The sequence below is a fragment of the Anas acuta genome, chromosome 15 (assembly GCF_963932015.1).
Source record: "Anas acuta chromosome 15, bAnaAcu1.1, whole genome shotgun sequence".
Classification (NCBI taxonomy): Eukaryota; Metazoa; Chordata; class Aves; order Anseriformes; family Anatidae; genus Anas; species Anas acuta.
Genome location: NC_088993.1, coordinates 2,735,661 through 2,761,237, shown reverse-complemented (window position 1 = coordinate 2,761,237; position 25,577 = coordinate 2,735,661). Strand labels below are relative to the sequence as shown.

The 25,577-nt window shown below is 42.5% G+C and overlaps 1 protein-coding gene and 1 long non-coding RNA gene across 2 annotated transcripts; both read left to right on the top strand.

Moving 5' to 3' along the window:
• The first annotated feature begins 9,158 nt into the window (after positions 1 to 9,158).
• On the top strand, positions 9,159 to 25,179 carry HAPSTR1 (HUWE1 associated protein modifying stress responses). Its single transcript, XM_068699452.1, has 4 exons — positions 9,159 to 9,621; positions 10,462 to 10,542; positions 14,515 to 14,790; positions 21,920 to 25,179. Exons 1-4 carry the CDS (start codon positions 9,402 to 9,404, stop codon positions 22,162 to 22,164), a joined length of 822 nt encoding a protein of 273 aa, XP_068555553.1. The 5' UTR covers positions 9,159 to 9,401; the 3' UTR covers positions 22,165 to 25,179.
• On the top strand, positions 14,797 to 21,300 carry LOC137864875 (uncharacterized). The gene is made up of 2 exons (XR_011101670.1): positions 14,797 to 20,107; positions 20,167 to 21,300. It is a non-coding gene; the product is annotated as an uncharacterized lncRNA (long non-coding RNA).
• Positions 25,180 to 25,577: the final 398 nt, after the last annotated feature.

The window sequence follows — 25,577 nt, the reverse complement described above, 5'->3', positions numbered from 1 at the left end:
TCTCCAACATCCTCATAAATCCACACTGGAACAGACTATAACCATTGTATTTCCAAGACTGTTACAACAGAGCACAGCAGGACATACTCTCACCATAGCAACTCAGAGAATTGCCCCATCCAAGTGTGTTTCCAGTCTCTGCAACACCAGTCTTCCCCTGTCCTTGCGTCTCAAACAAAATTGATATATTTGGGTCTTTAAATAGCACTTGAAGCCTGAGTCCCAGCTCCAATGCCACTTAAAGTCCTCAGTACCCTACAAACAACAGCAACAGGAAGCGTTAGTAACATCTCTCTTATGCTGCAGGGAGGTATTGAAAAATGGGGTCAAACATGGGAAAGAGTCCTTCAGATTCCTTCAGTACACATCGACCCTACAGGGCCCAGCGCTCTCTCTTTATAGAGCATAGTGGAGAGGTTGCACAGAATCACAGAATTGTCTAGGTTGGAAGAGACCTCCAAGATCACTGAGTCCAACCTCTGACTTAACACTAACCAGTCCTCCACTAAACCATATCCCTAAGTTCAACATCTAAACGTCTTTTAAAGACCTCCAGGGATGGTGACTCCACCACCTCCCTGGGCAGCCTGTTCCAATGCCTAACAACCCTTTCAGTAAAGAAGTTCTTCCTAACATCTAACCTAAACCTCCCCTGGCGCAACTTAAGCCCATTCCCCCTCATCCTGTCACCAGGCACGTGGGAGAACAGGCCAACCCCCACCTCACTACAGCCTCCTTTAAGGTACTTATAAAGAACGATAAGGTCGCCCCTGAGCCTCCTTTTCTCCAGGCTGAACAAGCCCAGCTCCTTCAGCCGCTCCTCGTAGGACTTGTTCTCCAGACCAGCTTTGTTGCCCTTCTCTGGACTCGCTCAAGCACCTCGATGTCCTTCTTATAGCGAGGGGCCCAAAACTGAACACAGTACTCGAGGTGCGGCCTCACCAGAGCTGAGTACAGGGGGACGATCACCTCCCTAGCCCTGCTGGTCACACTGTTTCTGATACAAGCCAGGATGCCGTTGGCCTTCTTGGCCACCTGAGCACACTGCTGGCTCATATTCAGCCGACTGTCCACCATCACTCCCAGGTCCTTCTCTGCCTGGCAGCTCTCCAACCACTCATCTCCCAGCCTGTAGCTCTGCTTGGGGTTGTTGTGCCCCAGGTGCAGGACCTGGCACTTGGCCTTGTTGAACTTCATACAGCTGGCCCATCGGTCCAGCCTATCCAATGACCTGTTTAATGACCTGTTGGGGCTGCATGGGATGGGGTTTTAACTGTGCTCCTCCCAACGTTACCCTCCTAGCTAGCCCTTGATAAAGGGGTCCCAGTTCAGCGCTTGCCCTTGATGGAGGTGATTTTGGACAGACAGTGGCTGGGATGGTGAGAGGTGACATTCAGGCTCACGCACAGCCCTACCCCCCCTGCCCCTGCTTCTGGCACATGCCAGCCAGGCAGCTGGAGGTGATAAGGCCATGTTATGTCTGTTAATCCAGAACTGGTCTGTTAGACCGCTCATTCTTTAGTATTTCAGTAGTGTTTCATTCTAAATATTTTGTTAAAACTTCATGACAAACACCTCTTTCTTGTGTAATTTTCCTGGGGAAAAAAGACATTTCATTGCATGCTTACAGTGTGAATAGGACACCACTCTTACTTTCCTTGAACTAGAAAAAAAAGCATTTCAGAAGAGAAAACACAGACATCATCCCCTGAAACTGATAAACTAGTCCTTAGTTCCTACAAACAGGAATTACTCTGTTAACTTCCCCAGCTTACTGTCACGTCCTGTTTACTCAGGACAAACTAATAAGAAGATTTTAAAGAACTGGCAATATTGTGATCCCCGAAGAGATGGTCTTAATTCCATGCTTGTAATGGAATAGAAATTTATTATCTCCTTTACATAGGTGGATAATTTAGCAGAGAAGCTAGAAGACCCATTTTTGGGAGTTCTGTGCATCCTACTCCCACACAAACTAAATGAAGTCTTCCCTGGCCAGGGTCCCACGAGATTACTGGTATTCAAACAACTATTGAATCCTCCAATAGCTGAGCTGCAGAACTGCAAATATTATATTTAGCACTTCAAATGCTTTAAACTCGAACAGTCAGTCCTTACAACATGGGAGTAGGTGGTTTGATTTATTTTTTTTTTGTCTACAAATTAGAAGAGTGTGGGGAGAGATGTGCCTTTTGAAAAAATCTGGTCAAGCAAGAAAGGACATTGCTGCTTAAGTTGGAATCAGAGATTTTGTATCTATCTCTGTCCATATTACTGATCACCTCTAGGCACATGCATTATAGGCATGCTTGCTCGTGTAAAGAAACATTTCAGTCAAATTCAGATGTCCTTGAGCAAGCAAAACGCCAGTGGCTTCAGTGGGGTTCTGCTGAGCCTCAAAGTTTTATCCAGGAGTTTGCTTTTCATGGCTTATTAGGCCTGCTAATCCCACTGAAAATGCCTCCTACAGAGCTCTGCAGGCACAGCTGAATCAGGCCCTCCTGCACTCCTGTTCATGTGCATCTAGTCCAGTTGTGGGACCTGTGAGTGAAGCTGGGACAAACTCAGCTGTAGGACTGATGTGTGCTACTAGATAAAGGGAGGAAAATTATTCTTGTTTGTAACAGCATCAGGTGCAAAAACATTACGGGATCACTGCTTTTCAAAGCTATCTCCAGCAGTATAAAATGAGACTTGTTATGACAGTACCCAAAAATGTTATGTACCTGTCTACCTGCCACCCTGTACTCTACCTGCCACACAGTTTCTTCATAAAAGAAGCATTGAGTTACACAACATTACGATATGTATGCAGGTAAGTGTATGACAGAAAAATAAAGTTATTGGGATGGGACACTGGGTAGAAACAAAAAAACTCTGAGCACAGGGTTAACACAAGAAACACTCCTGCTGTCTGTGATTTCCAAACACTCTGCAAAGCCTGATACAGTAAGCTACTTTTTCTCCTATGGTCTATGATGCTCTATAAAAAAAAAAAAAAAAAAAAAAAAAAAAAAGAAGACCTAAATGCTGATGTGATTTGTAACTGCCTTTGAGAGCATGCAGGCAACCTCCTGTAGACCTTTGGCATCCCGCTGATCCTTCAACTAATGAGCGACACTGAGTGGTGGAGGGCCCGCCAGCAGCAGCAATTCAGATAGTGCCAAATATCTCAACATCACACCACAAGATCTCTCAACATCACACCACAAGATCTCATGGAGACTTCTGCTTTCATTTATACTCTATTAAGGATTTTTAAAAGTCTTGGCTTCCTGTCTCATGAAGGCACAGGAACAAGTCATGTACTCTACAAGCAAAGGAAACTCCACTCAGATGACCCACACAAGACGGCTTTTTACAATATTTCATTTATTCTGCAGCCTTTTTGTTTTATAGGCCAGTCATATATCTGCACTAAGTGATTCAGACACTTTACAGTTAGACTTTGACCTGCAGTAATCAGAGATTATTGGATATTGTTTCTCCTCATGGACTGAATCTGCAGCCTTGGACCTGGCTTTGTGATTGGGTTTTGGGTAAAAACTTCTAAATTGGGCCAATAGTTATGGTAATCCCTTACTACTGACAATACTAGCTTCTGTATACACTAATAAACTCGTGTTATTAGACAGAGCAGTCAGCTGCTCATTCATTGTGTATCATGAAAATATGATACTGTCTTTTTTCTTTCTTTGTGTTTTAATTGCTAGTCTTTCACATCAGAGATTGTCTTTATTTGTGTACAACACACAGCAATAGGATCTTGTTCTTGAATATTATTGGGCTATGCAGAAATCATTTTTATTTCTGATGATGCACTGGAGATTTGAATCTGGGAAAAAAAAATGAAAAAAAAAAGTACTATTAACAAGCAGAGTTCTCCTTTCTGAGTGGGTCCTAAGGCATGAAGAAACATCAGGCTGCTCTGGTGTCCCAAGCAAAAGAACAACTGCATATTCACCATGTGCTTTACCTTGCTTTGCAAGAAACAGCATTTATTTCAGAATGAAACACATGGCAAGGTACCACCCAGTAAAAGAGAAAACTAAGTCTGCTTGGTAGGACTGGAATTCACACGTCAATGACCTGCACTTCTGTGCAGATGTGTGGCCTTTCTGACAAAAGGAGTCTTGCTCCTTATCTGGACTGTGTAATCGTCTCAGTAACAGAGCCTCCATGTGAGGTTTTGAGAATCTTGTTCCCACCGAGTCAAACTGCTTTTCAACATAAGCTGGGAAAGAAATAGTTTTATCCTATTTCCCTTCTTTCCTGCTTCACAGGTTTTCTTCTTGTTCAGGTTATTCAGTGAGGAATAGTAGTAACAAGTCAATATATACATGTATAAAAGCCTAACGGATTACATCAATAACAGGTTAAACAGTCTTGATTATCTGGTATGCTACAGTCAGCGTGCCATGTTCTTTGTAAGCCAGACTTCTCAGAGAAGAAACCTGCTGCTGGTTTGCTCCTGCTTACTTCAGCTTGACTTGGGCTGAAAACTTTTGCCTGAGAAACATTGCAATTTCCAGTTGAGCAATTTCCTTCCCTGCTTCCCTGCTTTTATTTACTTTTTTTTTTTTTTTTTTTTTTTTAATTTTTTAGGATAGCATACCTAAAGTCTGATCCCAAAGGACGAAATAGAGAGGGGAAATGAAAATACTGTCACTCAGACAGGTTATTTTTAAGCTTTGGTGAAATGAATAGCTGATCTCTTCAGTTCCCCCAGTAGCCTAACCCATCATGAAAGTTCTCTTGTACAAGTATTCACAATTTTGGCCATAGCACTGAGGAACCATTTTCATGTCTACAATCAACCATCGAAACATTTAAATATTAAAAAGTATTAGTGTTCCCTTTGAATACATACCAGTCAATAAACCCTCCTCCTCTCCCAATTCTGTATTTTCCTATTTAAAAAATGTTTTTCATTATTTATCATTAAATTCAACTCCCAGTTAGAGTCTGCATAAGGGAATAAAACAAGTCTTCAGAGCCTTTTACAATTAGAATACCCTCATCATGCTCCAGTAATCATCTCCCCAGTGACTTCAGTTGGGATGCCACACTTCTCTCATCACTACCATGCTCCCATGGGGGAAATTAAGAGGCAAAACACCAAGATTACTCAGGTGCCACATTTGCCGTGCACAAATCATTGATCTTTTAGTCTTTTTGCATTTGACTCTAGCCAACAAATGACTTACCAGCAACCAATAACAGCACAGCTGTGTTTGTTCCAGGCCACTTATGGCAGGTCATGATGGATTAGCACAGAACTTGTTCTTTATTTACAGAGAGGAAAAATTCTTTAATAAATCAATATTGCTTCACTTCTTTCCCAGGTCCCTATCTTCTTCCCTTTTTATCTTCATGTGGCATAAGGAAGTTAGTGTTGACCACATGAAAGTTCTTTAATCCATACTATCAAAAATGACATTTTCTCATTTTATGAACTACATGTAATTAAAATCTCTAAATCTGATCACATGCAAGAAAATTCAATACGCCAGTTCTCAACTATGCTAAGTGTCTTCCCACTACCATCCCAGAAATTGCTTTAGTACAACTCCAATGTTACCCATCACCATTGATGTAATACACGTAGAAAGGCAAACAACCCTCTTAAAATCTCAGCAGTTTCTATCATATGTAGATATTTCCAAGAACTCTGTGTATCCAGGTCTCTCTAAACTAAACCAGGAAATTTGGCTGCTGTATTTTTACTCAGGATTATGTAACCTAGTGATGGCTTACATCTCCCTGCTTGATTTATACTGAATGGGCATCAGTCATAGCCAAATTTCAGGACTGCATGCTTGATAAATCATGACTAACACTACATTGTATTGCAGTAACCAACTGTTTATTTCAAAGTTGCCAACATTATGCAACTCTTTACAAATATTCAGAAAAACAGATGTGTTTCAAACAAAGTCCAGGATAACCATGTTCCCTGCTACACCAAGCTACATACACTCACTTCTGATCTCACACCTTACAGAGTGCAACTGCAAAGCCTGCTGAAGTTGACAGAAGCATTTCTGCTCACCTTTTGATCAAGGTCTGATAAGATGGATTTAGTATTCTACTTATGGGAGTCATACTTGACCGCAATCCCATCACACATTCCTATTTGATGCCTTCCAATCCTTAAACAAATTAATAACCTAAAGAATGAATGTTTCCAAGTTGTAGGTAGTTTGTAAGAAATTATATTCAGTGGAGTGGATAGTTGATTTTTCTTTCATTCCTTTTTTCCCTTAACACAGCTGCACAGGAGAAAAATACATTTCTCACAATAATACATACTAACTGGCTTACTGCTCAATATATGACTTACAAAGCAGAATTTTATTTATTGTCAACATTTAAGCTTTTATTTATTTATTTATTATTATTTTTGTAGTCTTTGTACATTCATAAAGGACAAATAGCTTGCACCTAGGCCTACTCCTAAGCCTGATGAAGTTATTAATCCTAAAGATGGACTTGACAGAGCCATACCTAAAACGAAAACTAATATCCATGCTTCTGTGTACATACATTAAAAAAGCCAATGCCACAACTTCAGGTTAGAACACATGCACAGAGGCATGGATACTTTCCTCCTGTCTACTTACGTGTAGTAGCATAGCATAACCCAGAAGCAGGATGTCTCTAGTCTCAGTGGTCTAAATAAGATGATAGCCTGCAGCTTTAGTTTTTAGTAGTCTTCAAAGATCAAAAAAAACACCGCACATGCAGTTCTCCTAACTATTTCTTCATGCCATCTCCTCCTCCACTACATATGCTTTTAGGCCTGATTACTCATATGTTTTGGAAAGTTGTACGAAGATCCAGGTTCAAAATGAGAACAAGTATGGACTGAATGAAAAAGACTGTCCAGAGAGGAAACAATTCATAATGTTTGTGTTTCCAACATGTAGTGGGTTTGGGTCAGATGGGTATGCATTACTATCAGTTTATGTATAACACCAGTTTAATAATATGGAAGAGCTGGTCTGAAATCCATTTTTTCACATGCAGCCTTGGCTCTGCAGACTTTGGGCAGAGGATATAAAACCAGCTGCAGGCGTATTTAGACTTTGCACCAGAGCAAAAACAAACAAACAAAACAAAACCCCCAAACCACCCAAAAGATGAGAAATCCTGCTTGGTATATGAAGATTGGCCATAAAGCAATGGAAGGACATTGGTTTTTATCATAATTCAGCCTGACCCATAAAATAACTTTTATGTCTTGGGAACAAAGTGATATAAACCTATTTTAATTCCACTTTAAATATCTCTAGAAGCATCAAGGACCTTGATGTTGCCCAACATCCTATATGACTCAGAGTATATTGTGCTGCTCACAAGACTAGTACAAGGAAAACTAAGGAAGCATTCTTGGAACTGCTGTAGTTGACATCAACACCATCCAGGAATTTTGGTAATTAAGAACAGCACAACTAGCTTACGTTGTAGCTGTGAAGTAACTTTGACTCACTGAGTTCCTACCTTAGGGCTGCATTAGAAAAAAACAAACAAACAAACAAACAAACCCCAAACAGTTAAATAAATGTTACAGCTAGCACGACAGTAAATTATATATCTATTGGTATCTAGCCTGTATCAATATTTCCAGCTCCAGAATAGGGAATTACATATTTCCACGGGTATCATGCTTGTGCTAAAATTAAGATGCAGTAACTAGCTCAGTTCCCCTCTTCACCTGAGTGCGTCCTTGAGGTACAATTTCAGATATAAGCTTCTTCTTTTCTTTGGGATTGAAAGAAGTGGGTGGAGGCTTCACAGGAATTGCATCACCACTGTACTTCTCTTTCCCCTACTGAATCCACCGCCAGCCTCATCTCAGTCACGCACAAAACCCAGTCTTCTCCTAGGAAGCCAGAAGCTACCACGTCCCGTCCAGCCTCACGCCGGCGAAGGCTGCTCAATCTGCCGACTTCCCTGCTCGTTCTTGGCCCGGCTGCCTTGGAGACAGCACCTCGCTGAAGTCATCCTCCTCCTTCCTCGCTCTGACACACACATTCAGTCGTCTTCCCCCAGGTCTCCTCACTGGGCTGAGGAAATTTCATCCCTTGTGTTCCTCAGGCACTGCAGCAACGCCAGCAGTTCCCTGGCAGCTCTTGGAAACTACAACTCCCACAGTGCTGCACTCACTCGGCGGGTGGCCGCAGCGCGGAGCTCAACCGGGCTCTGCCTTCAGCCCGTGTGCTGGCTGCCGGCCCTGGGGGGATCCCCGCTCCCACAGGATCCCCGTTCCCCTGGGGGCGCTGCGTTATGGCGGCTGCTCTGTCACTGGAGCCGTTTGTTGAGCTCCAAGTATTTCACAGAGGACACAGAGAGGCAAGCACAACGTGCCCGCCGACTCTTCGGTATTTCTACAGAAAATCACGGCTTGTCTTGCACAGGGGCTTGGAGGGGCATGAGTGTGACTTCAGCAGTTAAGACGTGAACGCGATTTCCACAGCTTTATTTTGAAGAGTGTGAGGTAAATGAGGGGCTTAGACACAAAGAAACTCCGGTTGCCAACACCTGATGGGAGCCGTGCCTCACGCCGCGCAAACGGACGGTGCACAACGGCGACCCCCCGGCGGTGCAGCAGGGCCGCCCGGCAGCCATCTTCCCCGGGCAGCAGGGCCTGGGCCGGGCGGCGGCGGCGCCGTGCGGGGCGGGGACGAGCCCCGCCGCCGGGTCAGGGGGCGGCCGCCTGTCAGTGCCGGCAGCCGGGGGAAGCCCGAGGCGGGGCAACGCCTCGCCCGGCTCGGGGACGGCTCCGGCGCCAAGATGGCAGGACCGCCCCGCCCCGCCCCGCCCTCACGGCCCCGCGCCGCCGCCGCCTCAGGGCCCCCGGGGCCGCTCAGGGCCGCGGTCCCGGCGGGGGGCGAGGGGCGGCCGCGGGCGGAGCCGCCTCAGGGCTCCCGCCAGCGGGAGGGGCAAGGCCGGGCCGACGGCCGGGGAGAGGGGGCGGGAGGGGAGCCCCACTGCGCCTGCGCCTGGCGGCCAGCAACGTCTGCGCACGGGTCTGTGACGGGGTGACCAATCCGCGGCCCGCCCCCGCCCCTCGTGACGCGGCGCATTGATGGGCGTGCGGGGCAGCCAATGGGACGGGGCGCTGCCGTTCAAACCGGAGGTGCCGGGGCAGCAGCGGCCAGTTGTGCTGCGGGGCGGGTGCTGGGCGGCGGCGCGTTCCCGGGCGGCTCCGCCGGGCTTTTACTGTGCTCGGGGCGGCGCCGGCGCTCAGTGTGTGCGCAGCCGACTGACGGAGCGGGCCGGGCCGCGCCCGGGAGCATGGGGGTGAGGTAGGGCCGGGCCGGGCGAGGAGGAAGAGGCGAGGGGGGCCGGCCGGCGGGGCCGGGCCTGCGCGGCGGGGTCGCGGAGCCGGCCGGAGGATGGAGGACAAGAAGGAGGAGGGCGAGGCGGAGATCCAGGAGCACGGCCCCGAGCACTGGTTCAGCAAGTGGGAGCGGCAGTGCCTGGCCGAGGCCGAGCAGGAGGAGGCGCTGGCCCCGGAGCTGCAGGACGAGGCGGCGGCGCAGCCCGAGCACAAGCAGCAGAAGCTCTGGCACCTCTTCCAGAACTCGGCCACCGCCGTGGCGCAGCTCTACAAGGGTGAGCGGGGACGGGGGGCGCCCGCGGGGGGGGGCTGGGGGTGGTGGGAAGGGCCGGGGGCGAGGGGGCGGCCGGCCCCGAGCGAGGCCGGGCGGGGGCCGCGCACAGCGGAGGGGGGAGCCCGGCGGTGCGGGGCCGGGCCGGGAGTGGGGCCCCGGGGTCGGGAGCGGGGCCACGAAGGGGCTGCGGCGGCGACAGCGGCCCGGGCAGGGGGAGGAGCGGGCTTCCGGCCCGGGGCTCCGCGCCCGTCCATAGAGGCAGCCGGGAAAACAAAATGGCGTGAGGGGCGAGCCGCCGCCGCTGCCCGGCCCGAGCCCGTAGCGGCCCCCAGCGGAGGGGCCCGGGCCGGCTGCCGAGGCCCGGCCGGGGGCTCGGCCCCGGGGGGAGGCCGGAGAGGGCCCCGGGGCGCCCGGCGGCGGCTCCGGGAGAGGGCGGCCTCGGCGGGGGGCCGCGCCCGGAGGGTGCCGGGCAGCGGGGGCGAGCCCTGCGGAGGGCCCGGGGAGCTGCGGGGGCGGGAGGGTTGGGGGGAGGCCGGCCCTGCCCGCGGCGGCTCCTGCCGCCCAGCCCGGGGAAGAGGCTCCGACAAAATGGCGAAGTGAGGGGCCGGCCCCATTGTGCGGCGGGGGCTGCGGGCGGGGGCAGGGCACGGCGCTTCCCCGTCGGGCTGCGGCCGCCGCCTCCGCCGTGCCCGGTGCCCCGGTCCGGGCCGCAGCCGGTCCGTCCCTCCCGGCCCCGCTCCCGAGTTGCCTTTGGAAGGTGGAACAAAATGGCGAAACCTAACATGGCCGTTCGGAGTTAGTGACTCCAAAATAAACAGCGTGTGTCCTTCCTTCCCTGCAGACCGGGTGTGCCAGCAGCCGGGGCTCTCCCTCTGGGTCCCCTTCCAGAATGCAGCCACTGCGGTCACCAACCTCTACAAAGGTAAGGGGCTGCTCCCACTGCCCTGGCAGCCCTCCTTGCCGAGTCCCACTCGGCCTCCTGCCTCGGCTTACTCATAAATAGGGACTGTTAATGTCTCTTATTCATGCTGATAAAATCTAACCCGAGACTGCTTCCTGAATCTTGCAAGTTTTCCCAGGGCCACTTTAGCTGACAGTAGTTGAATCTTTTCTGTTGCCTGATGCTAGTGATTAACAACTTAAAAGCTGTTTTATTCTGAGATCCTTGAAAGTGGGTGCTACTAATCTGCCTTGTGAATTCAAGGGGAGAGTGCAATAGCTTCTTCAGTACTAAAATTTCCTGCATATTGTGTATTTCATGGTGTATTAAATGTTGGGATATCAGTATGATAAATGCATATCTGTGAAGTATAAGTTAAGCTTAGTATTTGCAGAGTCCTGCATAGTTGCTTTGTGGCGAAAATAAAACTTGTTCTTGTGACAGTGAGGCTTCCTAAATAAGCCTCCTGGTTTATTTTAAGCACCTGAATCATGTAATGACTGTGTCTAGGGTGTCTATAAGAAAGCAATGTTAGCCAGAGCTTTGATAAGAATGCACTTTGTACATGGCTGTGCTTTTGTGCTGTTTGACTGTTTCTGTTGATCAAGGCCTGCTTCTGAACTCTGATGTTCTTTGGGTTGACACAAGAATTCTTTGCTGCAGAAGAATCAGTCAGTGGCTTCTAATTTGGTCAAAAGATTGTACAGAAATAATTTGTTTGAGTAGAGGCTTGAATTGGCACAGTATGAATCCCATTATTACTGTCTTCCATTACTGGGAAGAAACAGAGTAAGTTCCAAACTTCTTCTGATAGAAGTTTTCCATGCTTTTTGAGTTCTGGGGGTGTTTTTTCCTTGGTTTGTACAGTAATACTTGTACATCCTGCAAGTTTTTTGCTTGAGTTCCCTGGTTTGTGGGAATTGCTTTAAACAACTGAATTTAGTAATGTTTGTGATAGCTTATCATGTTTCTGACAAATGTGGGGAAAGCAAAGAGTAAATGAAGGTAAATAACCTTCACTGATAGAGACTTGACTCTCCTGCAAAAAGTGCATGTGAATATTGTATACGTGTGATAGGTTGTATAAAGGGGCATTAGTTAACAGCACAAAGTTGGCCTGAGAGAGTTGGTCACTAAAACATGGCCTGGGACACCAGTCATGTGAGCATGCAGCTGGAGTAGCAGTGGATATTTGTCTGTTTCACAAAATGTGTTGGCTTTTACAGCATCCTCGCTACAAAGTCTAAGGCTGCTTATTTTTGCTGAAATCAGTTGATTACTTTTGTTATAGGCAAAATGAGGCCTATCTTTCCCTGCAATAATGTGATTAACAGATGAATGTGTGGTTTGTCAAGGATCGGGAAACAAGAATTTAAGTAGGAAGCAGTCTTCAGCCAGGTATGACTTAATACTTCAAAAAGTAGCTCTGGAAGTCTTTCCTTAGAATGGTTTCAGTGCTGAAGTAATACTACAGTCTGTCTTGGAATTTTCACTTAACTTCCTAAGTGGAGATATTTGAGAACATGCCTAGAACCATCTATGACCAATGTCATACCCCATAAGTTGGAGTTTCTTAAAGTGAATTTGCCTTTAGTCATAAACTGCTCAAAAATATCCTGTGGCTTCTCCCATACTGAGGTTTGATTTGGAAGAATTTTGACAAAGCATTGTAGAATTACTTGGTATGGCTAAGGGTTGCAAACTGTCTTGCCCCATTAACAGATTTCTGATTTGCTAACTGAGGCATCCAAAGCTTTACAGTAGCAACACAAGGAACAATGTGTTAGGAGAATGTCATGGTATCTTGAATATCAGTGTTTTTTTTCTTTAAAATAGATTAAAAGTTGAATATACCACAGTGTGCAGGCCTTGGATTGCCAGTCTCAGAATGGGTGCTGGTGATCAAGGCCTAACTGAAAGACAAGACAACAGACTTTCTTCCAGGTGGCAGTGAAGAAGTGAAGGTTTGTTTTCTAAGGTAGGGCTTGGAACTTCAGAGCACTGTAGAAAGTTTTAGTCATTAGAATGACTTTCTGAGCCTATTGTTTACCTTATTAATAAATGCTGTATTTTTGGTGGTGGTAGTACTTCATAATTGCAAAATGTAGGCGGCTTGACTGCGTGTGTATTTTGCCATCTGAAGTTTGTAAACAAAGCAGCTGTAGCTTTTAATGCAAGTCTAATCTTTCCCAGGGTAACAATGCTTGAAATTTGTCCAGGGTACATCAGTAGTCCGTGTTTGACCTCATAATTTCTAGTTAGCCCTTTGTTAAGTGTTCTTGTATACAAGAGCAGGTTGTTGATGTAAAGTTGGGCTCTTTATTTCTTAGGACTTTCTCAAGGTATTTCAGGAAGGGATTAAAGGAATGCTGCCAGTTTCCAAACTAGCTGTGAAGTGTTTGGGTAGCTTTTACTAGTGCATTGGAGTCTTAGATGCTGTGGAGCATAAAATGGCTGGAGGAGTCATCTGTCATGTTGCCATTGCTTTGACAGGAATTAGCAATTGTAAGTCTTCTAGTCCTTTGGTTACAAAGCAGCGTAGGGAAAAATTCTCTTAATAAAGAGTGGGAGTAATGTGTTAATGTTCTCAGTGTACCTGTACAGCTTACAGTAAAGTCTTGTGGCTTTTAAAGTATGATTAGTTTGAGATGTTTCTCCTGGTAAGTTGTATTCTGTTTGGAGAGCATTTGGTAGTGTTGGTTTTAGTGCTCTCTTCTGGGGGTTGTGCACTGGTGACTTAAGTGTCTTTCTTAAACATTTTAAGTGTTTATTCTTCATTTTTGTATGTGAGAACTATGTTAGATGTATATGTCAGTTTGCCTGCAAACTAGTGTCTTGAACAGCTGTTCTTAAGTTTCTTAAAAGCTGGCTGCCCAGAACAGTATTACATTAGACTTCATTAGTAATTCAAGAATACAAAAAGCAGTTTTAATTATCTTTGCCAGGTTAAAAAATATGGAAAATAGAGTAAGTGGAATTGGAGTGGATACTATTTTGCTTTTAATGGAGTAAGAGCTAACATGGTGGCAGCTTCTATAAAATTGAAACAGTTGCTGGCAAAGCTCTGAATCTATCTCAAGATAGGCATTACTGAGTAGAGAAATATGGCTTGTCCCACCTTTTACTTTTCTGTGAAATTTTCTTGTTATTAAACTAGTAGCCAGAAATGTACTTACTGAAGTTTGAAAGCAATGCAAATAATTTAGGAGTGCCTTTTAGAGGTGAAATGTACTTTTGTACACGGATGACCATTAACATGAATGGGGAATTAAATTGCTTTTTGTAGCAGGTTTAATTACAAGCAGCACACTTCAAGCTTCTGTGTATAAAAATTTTAATGGGCCCTAAATAGGGAAAGAAAACTTGAGGCTTCCTTTGTGAATGTTGCTGCTTAATGGAGAGTCATTGGGGATACTGCTTTATTTTTTCATAAACTATGGTCTCCTGCAAATTGTTTCTGCAGAGAACTTAAATTAGAGGGACTCTAAAGAAATTGGAGTTTCCTGAAAATTCCTTCTGTTGGAATTGAGAAAATGTTATTCCTTTATGTGGGTTTTTCTAACTGTGCTGATCTCCTTCAAGAACGCAGTCAAAACATGCAGCTGCTCCTTAAGCCAATACTTGTCTGTTAAGTACCTGTTTCAGACTGACCACCTCTGATCTTAATGTTAATGCAGTATGATTTACTAACTAGTGCTGTACTGTTGACATGTAGTATAGCAAATGTGCTATTTCTGTGGTGTTTGGGTTGTTAACTTTCTGACTTGTAACATTGGGTGGGAAGTGGAACTCCTTCTGTTAGTGTTCTGTTTCGGTTTAATATGCATCATTCCATAATGACAGGTAGAAGAAATGCTTAATGGTTATGGTTGACAGGAAGCCATATCGGTGATGTACCATGCTATATGTTTCACCTGTAACATGTACTAAGAATACTTTTCTGTCTTCTTGCAGAGAGTGTGGATGCCCATCAGCGAAGCTTTGATGTAGGAATTCAGATTGGCTATCAGCGTCGGAATAAGGATGTGTTAGCGTGGGTTAAAAAACGCAGAAGAACTATTCGTAGAGAAGACTTGATCAGCTTCCTATGTGGAAAAGTTCCTCCTCCAAGAAATTCTAGAGCTCCCCCAAGACTGACTGTAGTATCCCCTAACCGAGCTACTTCCACAGAAACTAGCTCATCTGTAGAGACTGATTTGCAACCCTTCCGTGAAGCCATAGCTCTGCATGGTAACAGTAATTTTTTCAATACTACTTGGTTAAAATTGGGTGGGGATTCTTAAAGTGTATTCCTCTTACGCTTTGGCACTTGGTCACTGTTGGTGTCCTAATGTCATGTACCTGAGTTCCAGCTGATGGTATTTACCTAATTCTCTAAGAGCAGTTCTGCATGTATAAAGTTTGTTAGTAACTAAAAAGTTGCATTGTCATATTGTGAGTAAGGAAAAGGTACTGTATAAAAATATACTTTGGATCCTAACAGAGTTCAGAGCTATAGAACTAAGTATCAACTTCTGGTAGCATTTTTGAAGCACAAAGACTTGACATTTGTACCAATGCTAAAGTAAACAGAATTCTTGGAAAATGATAATACTATGCTAGCAACTAGTTAAATATTAAGTTTTGGCTAGTCACAAGTAGCTAACAGATCTGTGCAGGGTAGGGGAGGTAATCCAATGTCTGGAATTTTGTCTTTGGGGAGCCTTACCTCACTCTAGTGTCCTTTTTTGTTCTGCACAAGTTAACACAGTGGTCTTCTGCTTCAAGAAGTACACTGGAAAGGGGTGTTGTAGGCTCACCTCACTGCAAGAGTCCTGTTCAGAACTCAGTTCTAGTTCCCTGTCTTAGTATGTGAGAATTTTGAAGACACTGAGCTTCCTTGCTGTCATCAGCAATGGTGGTGGTGTAGATTTTTCTAAGGTAAGGATGTTCAGTAGCTAGTTCTATAATCCTCAGTGGGAATAGAATTAATGAGTTAACTAGATGAGTGGATTCCTGAAAATGCAGTCTTTGCTTCTGCTCTGTGGCAGTTTATCAAGATACGTAAGCCAGACACTGTTACTGTCTAGGTGACAGCCTAATACCAGCAGCCTGGTATTGTTTGCTGCTCTGTTGCCATTTCAATGAAGCATGCTGCTGCCACCTAGTCATGTAGTATTTGGCAGTTTTCCTTCTCATACTGGAGGCTGGCTAGAGAATTGTGTACCAGTACTGCTTATTCACTAGGTTAAGCTGATTTCATCAAGGCAACTGCTGCAGATACATATCAATGCAGATAGTTCTCTCAAGCACAGTCAGCTTGTGTTTTCACTGGTAGTATAGTTATTGTCACAATCACAGAATTGAAGGGGTTGGAAGGGACCCTGAAAGATCATTGGGTCCAACTCCCCTGCCAGAACAGGTTCCTTAGAGCAGGTCCTTGTTTCTTAGCATCTGCTTGATAGAGGTATTTCATGGAAGTCACAAAACTGAAGGAGGAGTTAATGCAATATGAAAGACATAAGGTTCAAGAGCACTGTGGGAAGTTCTCTGCCCTGTAATGCGTTGTAGGGGATGGAAGTGTATTTGCCATCAGGTGGTTGATGAGATTACATGTCTGTCACCTGGATTAATTTTTCCCCAATATCAGTTTATATCTGGTCTTTCTTACTATTTATGCTACTCCTTTAGTGACTAAGCTTGTGTTGGGCCCTATAATTGTTTCTAGGCTGTTGCTTACAATGAGCATTCCTACATCTACTTCCTGTCCTTCAGGGAACTAGTGACCAAACTACTCCTGAACTATTATCCTATTTATTATTGGTCTTCTCAGAACTATTTTTGAAACCTGTGAATGATCTGCAGGTGTTCATGATTTGAAGTACTTCATAGGGCTGTGCATGTGCATTTTTGTCAGGCTGTTTAAATGTGATCTGCTTCTAAGCATTGTGAGAAAACTTGATGGTAGTGAGTAGTAATCTTAGCAAGTGTTCAGGATTAAGGCTTTAAGCAGAGTTTTTGGCTACTGTGTAAAGAAGTGGCTTTTTATGCTGCTAGGTTTCCTGTGGAAGTGGAGTATTTCCTCTATTGGTAGCATGGATGGGTTGAAACAGTTGAGGGTGATACTGAAACTTGCTGTTTTAAGCATAGTCTTGTTTAATGGAACAGATAAGCATGCGTTTAAGACACAAAATAAGCTATGAAGCTTTAAGCTGTAGCTGTGCATGAAAGTGTTCTAAAACTGTATTTTTAACCTTGCCTCTGCAGTGTTAAACCTTGTTTTATCTGGCCTATATTGTAGCTTAGCAAGATGGTTAATGGCTTTCTTGACAAAAGCTAGGAATTTCAAAACAAACTTCATTTTGTGATATTTGGGGAAGACTCTTCACAGTAGCTAAAAACAATGTTAAGGCAAGCTACACTTGGAAAAAGCTTTTATAGTATGTGATCTATCTCTTCACAGTGTAGTTATATCAGTAATGGACCTGTTACTGAAATCCTGTAGTGTAACTTATGGGTACTGTAGGATGAGTTTTTTGGAATGAACTAATATTGAGAGAGTCTACTCTGGCAAGTAGAAACGTTAGCCCTCCATTATTGTTGTACTGGAGGGTACCCTTGAAATCAAGTATGGCTAGAAACTCAATATTAAAGACTAACTTTTCAGATCTTAAACATTGAGCAGTTAGCTCAAGGTAATGTATGATCTCTTACCCCAAGGTCCAAGTGGATGTTTCTGAAATGTGAAGAACTGCATCTAATGTCAATCAACTCTTTTAGATGTGATAATGAAATATGTTTTTGTTCAGCTCTTCAAAGTTGAGTTTTAACATCCACCTAACCCTAAATCATTCTTGCAGTTAGCATAGATGTAGATGCATTTTTATGTACTTCCTGAATGTGTATTAATGTATCCCAGTTCTGTAAAAGAAGACTTTCAAATAAAGATTACATCAAATTGAGCTGACAGTAGTAAAATTCCCCAAAGTTGACATGTGCCTGGTTGCTTCTTGTCTTGATACAGCTAACATGCTATGTTTGTCTGCAGGACTACATGTTGTGTGCTGGTGGTTCTCCACATCCTGCTTGTAAATGATATTTGATTTTAATCTGGGATGCTATCCATGCTCTACAAACCAGTCTTTCAGCATAATGGGAGAAAGTGCTATCACTTCAGCAAGATGTGAAGCAAGCCTAGGAAGGCAATATTGAAAAGCAGTATACTTAATACTAAAAATGATGCATTGGGGTCAACAGCACAGTGAGGGAGTGTTAGTGCTTTTGCTTGTTAGCTTTAATGTTGATGTATATCACTAATTCAGTCCCAAACAGGTGGGGCAAACCCTTATGTTACTATGTGTATGTGTGTGGCTTGGTTCCTTTAAAACCCTAAACTTCCATTAGGTCTTGTCTTGAAATATTAAATTGCAATATAGAGTGTCTTTAGTTTTAAAAAAAGTGGTGAAGAAACAGCTGGTGGAAGTTGAGATGGGAGGACAGTACAGGTTAGTTTCATAGGGTTTAAATTGGCATGAAGATTCTGTATATGCATGTCATAGGATTGTGTTATGTGCTGCTGAAAGTTGGTCTATGAGCAGTAATGTAGAAGTACAGCATAGAAGGGTGAGAAGGATCTATGTATTGTTCTGTATGTATCTTGGGTTAATTCCTGCTTTAGGTGAACTTAAGGTGGATGTTCCTTTTGATACTTGCTGATTAAAACATCTGGAAAACAGTAGTTAATACTGCTGTGCTGAGCAGTAGTTAATCAGGATGTGATCCTTTGGTAGTGACCTGAAGTAACTTATTGTGGACATACATGTATATAGTGCAGGTAAAACTTCAGCTTGTAGTTCATAAAGCTTCAGTTAAGTCAGTGCTAATATATACTATGACTGGAAATGAGAAGTTCTAAGCAGTGTGATGGTGTGATAGCCATATTCCTACTTTTCCTAGTAGTGTTATAAAATGACCTACATGCATTTTTCAGATGCAAGTAGGTTTTTGTGAAAAAAGGAAGAGCAGGAATAAGAATGTAAGTAGTACTGTAAAGTATTTTGGATATGGCATGCAGTTCTGTCAAGTTTTAAAAAGGAGAGAAATACATGTTTCTTAAGTGTCGGTAGCAAAAAAGATTTCTAATGTAGGAAGTGAGAGACTTCAGAGGTAAGCATGGGGTAAGGAAAGAACTAAAGCCTTAGTAGCTATTTGAATCTGTCCTGTTGTGTAGATAAAAACTAATGTGCCTGTGATTAGGTCCTGTTAATCACAGTATAGAAGTTTGAGGCTGTGAAACAGTGTCGCTAACAATCATGTAATCTTTCTTAGTATATATATATTACTGCCTCCTTTACTGCTTTAAATGTTTAAATGCTTTGGTAGATGTGTTGAAATACATTGAAAACTTTATCTCAGAATAATTCACAATAAATGGGTTTTGAGATTCTTTTTACATGACCACTTCTTTACTAGAAGAAATGAACTGTGGATCATTGCTTCAAAAAGGTGCTCTGTCAACAGGAACCACATCTCTTCAGTTGCATTGCTGAGTGTCTTTGAAGACACTGCTTCCACGAAATGGCAACTCGAGGTTTCAGTACATGCCTTGAATTTTCTTTGACTCTCCCATATTAGTTTGATTGCTTGGTCTTAAACTGTAATGCGTTTGTAATGCTATGTAATACAGTAACTGAGACAACAGACTCACAGTAACAATTTTAGCGTACTATGTAAAGACTTGCTTATTACATCAGTATTACTAAATGTTGGTACCAGATGCAAAATTAAACAGTAATAGAAGTATGATATAATGCCCTCAAGTTCTGATCTCTGTAGAAACTAAATCAAAACAACTCTTCTGCCTTTGGCACCAGGTTTGATTGAAGTTTTTACCTTCCAAATAGTTTCCTAGAGGGTGGTGTTGAATTTAAATTTGCATTGGTTCAGTATTATGTAAATATTGAAGAATAAATGCCTGCTTGAGGCATTGCTTGCAAACCTTGTCAGTGTGTTTTAGAATGTGTTGCAGCATATTGGATATGTATTTTAATTCTAAATTTGTATCTATTGTTTTAAAATGCTCCTTACTTGATAAAGCTCTATTTAAAAACAGCTCTTGGGTGCCTAAAAACATGTTCTTATCTCACAGGACAGTTTTTTGTTTTATTTAGAATACACTTGTGATTTTTTAGAAAAAGAACACAATGACCATTTAATTAAGAGCTGCATGTAACAACAGTAGATGACTGATGTAAGTAGTGTAAGCTGGTGATTCTCAGTGGAGGTAACAGTACTGAATCTGTGTTCAGAGCAGTTTGATTTGGAATCAGTGTGGGGAAGTTTTCACAAAGTATCAACTAGGCTTTGAAATGATGTCAGAACATCCACCCTCTGTGCTGTCAGTTTTTCCAACTGAAATGCATGGCATGAACTCATGCTTTAAGGTATATTGTATCAGTTGAAATTAAACTTGCTGCTGTCTTTGAATTGTGCAGTGATTTGTAACCTCCCCAAGTTTCTGCTCAAGTACTTTCTGCCACTGTAGATGGCAGATGACTACAGGATTCTAGTCAGGCTTTAAAACATGCTTCTTCTAAGTATGCATGGTATATCCTGTAATACTGAAAGAATGAGCTTTAAATATTAATTCAGCATTATTGTACAACAGTGAAATGGCTGGACCTGCCCCATCCTGATTTGTGTATTCACCTGCTGTCACTGCAGCTGGGTTTAGAAGCAATTTATCTTCTACCTGAGGTATTTAGTGTTTTTTTTGTCTTAAACTCTTTGTCAGGAGATACTGTGTACTGTAGATAGCAGTCTAGGTGCTATTTCATAATTTGACGAGTGGTCAGGTTTCTGACTGGTTTGTTTAATGGCAGAGAGATTCAGGGACCAAACCTGAAACAGTGGAGATTATCTAACCTAATACATGCTGACTGAGGGAATGTGTATGCTGTGTGCTGCATTTGTTGCAATGCAGCCTAGCTCTAGTAAAGAATAGGAATATCAGACTTTCAGAGCACACTTCTAATACTTTAATACTTACATGGAATGTAGTTCATCTGGTCAAGAAACATGCAGGACGTAAGCTGTTCTGTCAACTGTTCTGCCAGGTAACTGAATTTCTCCTAACCCCAAAGCAGAGGTTGTGTATAAGGTAGCTTCTACAGCTGAGCTTCACAGAGCCTTTGAAGCCAGTTGTTTGACCTACTGGCAGCTGATAGGTAGGGTTGGGTTAGGCTTTACTTGTCCCTGTGTGGCTGCTGGCTGCCTAGCTGCATATGATGTGGCAGTGCACACAGATCAGAGTGTGTGTGATGGCTGGACAAAGGTACAGGGTGCTTGTGACTGGTGAAGACATCGAAGAGCTCAAGATCGTCAGGGTTACTAATAAGGAAGTCTTATTGGAGAACTTAATTTGCTTGTTCTTACTGCTAGAAAGTCTACTGATCTAGATCTTGTTCTGTCATTCTCACAATTCCTGCTGTGGTAGTTTTCTAGGGCTAGTAGACTTTTGTACTCTTTAATATTGGTATGAAGCAGTTAGGGCAGTGAAGATACTAAGCTCTTGCTTAGAGTATAGCCTGAATTTCAAGTAGAGAAGGACTGTTAGTCTTGCATGTCCTGACCCTGTTGTGGAACGTCCTGTTCTTGCTAGCTAAGTTGTAATAGTAATGTTACTGAAGAGATGTTTAAATCAGCATGATGTATCTACAAGAAATTTATTTTAAACAAGAAAAATAAACAGTAACACCCTGCTGTTGCTTTGCTTTATGTTCAGGTTACTTGTGACATTGTTTTGGATCAGAACTGCCGGTAGTAAATTTTGGGGGTTTGACATGTGGTTTTGCTTTGCTGATTAAATGCTCTTCTGAATACTAATGTGTTGGCTAATAGTGGTAGCCCTAAAGTAGTTTTTCATTATTTAAATGAGTTGCTGTGCAAATGTATCTATAATCTGATGTAATACTGCAGTTTTCTTCAGAATTAAGGGGACTTGATAAATAAACCCCTAGTAGGGAGACTTTCCTTCTGTGAAACTAATGGTTTAGGCTGAAGCCTTCACATTGAAGTAGCCTGTTCTGTGTGGTGTGTACACACTGCATAGCATGTCACTTGCTTATGGAGCTACCATTTATTCCAGTGTGCTGTTACAACATGCTGTATAAGATCGCTCTAAATATAAAAAGTGGTTCTTCTGATTTCTAGATGCACTAAATGCTGGGAAGGTGGACTAGACTTCACATAAGTAGGTGTGGTACAAACAGAATGAAGTGCCTGTAATATATCACTAAGTTAACTCAGTATCATCCCTTTTACACACAAGTGAACTTTCTTTACTGTTTGACCTAAATGCTCTTTCTGTTTTTCCCCCTAGGTCTTAGTGGTGCAATGGCTAGTATAAGTGTTCGCTCAAGTACCCCAGGCTCTCCTACTCACGTGAGCAGTGGCTCCAATGCTAGTCGAAGGAGAAATGGACTCCATGATGTTGATTTGAACACTTTCATATCAGAAGAAATGGCACTCCACTTGGACAATGGTGGAACTAGAAAGCGTACCTCAGCCCAGTGTGGCGATGTCATTACAGACTCACCAACTCATAAACGCAACAGAATGATCTAAACTGCAAAAATTTCAAACCCACCATGCTGCTTGAAAGCCACTTGATCCTCAGAGTACTATTGAAAGGAAACGTGAGGCCATCTTCCCATATTCACTGTTTAAGACAAATGAATTCAATAATTGCCATAAGAAGTTTTAGATATTACATTAGATGCCTCTTGTTACTGCGGCTTTCTTAAACTATATTCTTAGCAGAGGACATCAGATATTGTGTAGTAGTTAGCAAGATCATCATAGGTGAACATGTATCCGTTCCAAGGCTAAAAGTGACCTTACTTGTATTCTTAAAGGGAAAGGAAATTTCAGATGTTTATTTGGTTATAGAATGCTTTTTTTGTCCTTTATTTCCTGCTGTGTTGAGTATTTGCTTAAACAGTATTGCCAGTTTGACTGAAATTGTCTACAACATGACTTGGCATCTTTGTCAAAACTGCAGGCTTCCATTTTTGCAGCACTGTACCATGCACCTAGTTTCTCTATAGTAACAGTGTGCAAGTTAAATATTGGACTGTACCCTTTTTAGTTTTTAAAAGCAGTTGATAATTCTGGTGATTGTGTGATAATGTAAAGAGGTGCTATGATGGTCATGCAATTAATACTTAATATTGAATCAATACAAGGATCTTTATTGGATTCACTTTGTGTGTTTTAGTGCTCTGAAGTAGCAATATTAAACTTCCCCAATTAACTTCATAGGCTTTTAAAACTTCAGTTTGAGGAAAATATATGTACTTATTGGTATTATCCTTGTGGTGGTAATACACAGTGCAGACTGCACCAGTGCTGACCTAAATTTAGAGGAAGATGTCCTGTAATTGGAAAATAGGCTTTTCTGTTCAGTATTAGTGGAGGGTAGGTTTTGTGTACACCCATATCCCATTTTACATTTCTTGTGAAGTAATTGCCCATTGCTGGGGAGGGGTGGGAGGAGAGGGAGTGCGGGGGAGTAGTTGGAAAAGGGGTGTTATCTTAACAAGTAAGACTTATGGTCATGTGGAAACTTGGGACTAACTTAAGGGTCTGTGTGATGCTATTTCCCTTGGGAGATGCACACAGGTTCTCTAAAGTGCTAAGAAAATAATTTAAAACTGGAAGTTAAAGATCTGGATAAACATGCTGTAAGGCTGAATTAAAAAGGATAAATGGCTTTCTTTTCGTGTTGAGCTTACATTCATAGGATCAAACTCTGGCTGCCATAACTTAAGCATAATCTACAATTGAAATGAAGATCAAGATTGATCTGCAAATCGGTTTCTGAATGGGGAAGGATATGTCTAAGAACTTTTATGTAGCTACAAGAAGTATTTCCTTTTGGGTGGAGATAGAATTTCTGCCAAAGGAGGGGATAATACAGGAGGAATAAAACAATGAAGAGATCCAAACCTGCAAGTTGGGAAAGGGATATTAGTGAGGTGGTATGCATGCCTAACTGGAAGCATATGCTGGTTTCTCTTACGTGAAATCTAGCTATGCTAGATCCACAATACTAAATTCTGGTGTTCTAGGAAGTTAAGGCACCTTGAGTTCTAATATACAGCTCTTCAAGACTTATGTGCTTGTACACTCAGATCTTTTTTCATATTATCTTCCCTGTTAATTGAGGCAGACTTAACTGTAGTCTTGTTTCTTTTTACTCTGATGTTCTTTCATTGGTGTTCTGTAGTCAAGGCAGGACAGCAATGATGCATTTAAAATTCTTAGAATTCAAGGCTCTTTAAGAGCATGATTTCCTTGCTTTGTGGTGCTTCCATCAAATTTCTTTACATTGAAGAGCTCTCAAAGGTGTCAACAGTTGCACAGAGTTGCACAATATTATAGCTAGAGCTTTTGTAGTTTATGGGGCAAATATAAGATCTTTCCAAAGCAAGATAGTAAAAACTGTTCAAAACTCCCTGTGTTACATAGCTGAACTTGCACATCACCTGAAGACTGAGTATACGTTACTTTCAGTTACTGCTAATAACTACGATTCATAAGACTTTATGTAAAATATTAATACTGCATAAAACTAGTATTCATCTGGAGGCTACATTTTCAACTGGGACTTTGAAATAAGATAGTATCTAAATGTTAGTATTTATTTGGCTGAGAGAAGGATTTTTGTCCCAAAAGGAGAATCACAGTTTGGAATTGTGAACATCAAGGACACATGGAAACTGTTCTTCATCTATTCTGTTTGTTCATTAACTGGCTTGTACAATTAAGATGCTTATGCTCTGCAGCTTCTAACACTTTACTATTACATATAGTAAAGGTAACATACTGGTGTCAGAGTTCTGCATACATGAACTAAAATACAGCAGTGCTTCTGGTCTAGCCCAAATAGACAGAGCCTTTTCAATTATTTCTTTCTTGCAGTTAAATCCTATTAATATTCTGAAGCATTATTTCAGTCTAGCACCACATAAAACAAAATTTATCTATTTTTATTTGGTTTGTGCCATTTTTGAGAGAAAACATTAAACTAGTTGCAGTAATAGTTTTGCTTGTACTTTAAAGCTGTACCTTAAAGTATTTGGCAACTTGTTTGTTTTCCCATTTTAGTACCCTTTATTTGCTCTGTTAACCTCTGCCACAATGATCAAAAATGCATGTATTTACCTGATAAACACAGGGAGGACAGATTGTCTCAAGATGACAAAAGTTAAAGCCCAGTACCTATTGCTTTGAAGATTTCCTGTGCTAGTGTAGAAAATTGATGTGGAAAAATAGCATTTTGCTGTTATCCAAACTGTAGCTCCTGGAGCCAGAAACAAGTTGACTTTATGTAAGAAACACTGATTTGAGAACTGTTTTTGATTATTTAAAAAAAAAAAGGTGCTTACTTTGCTTTCTCCTATGAATCGTATAGTTGACCGGTCTCTTCTCCATGTACATCAAATCTAACATGAATGTGCGGCAAGTTACATACAGTACATCCTGCACTGAAGCTACTGAGCTTGGCTTGCTTATTAATGAAGTAAGTTTTAAATGTTAAATTTAAAGCTATATTACAATAAAGTAATGCAAAAATGATTTTGGCTGAAACTGAAGTCCTGCAGTTAAACTTACTCAAATGTGGTTTACCCAGCTGGAGTAATAGAAACTAAGTCATAATAAACCTAATAAAAAAAATAAATACAAATGTTAAGGCTGCTTGTAGTTATTGAGTAACATAGTCCACCGGAAAACCCCAAACTAGAAGATTAAAACCCACACCAGAAGATTAGAATGAGTTAGGCTTGTTTCTGCAGAGTAGAATTGTTCTTTAAGATTGTATTTTGATGGTGGTAGCTGTTTAAAACTAGTTATGCTTAGGCTTTCTGTTGCCTCTTGGATCACAAGCTGCTCTCTTACAGGCTCTACTTACAAACTCCAAAGTCTTAAGAATTGGGATGTTCTCTTTGCATTTGCACAAGGAATTTTGTGGAGTT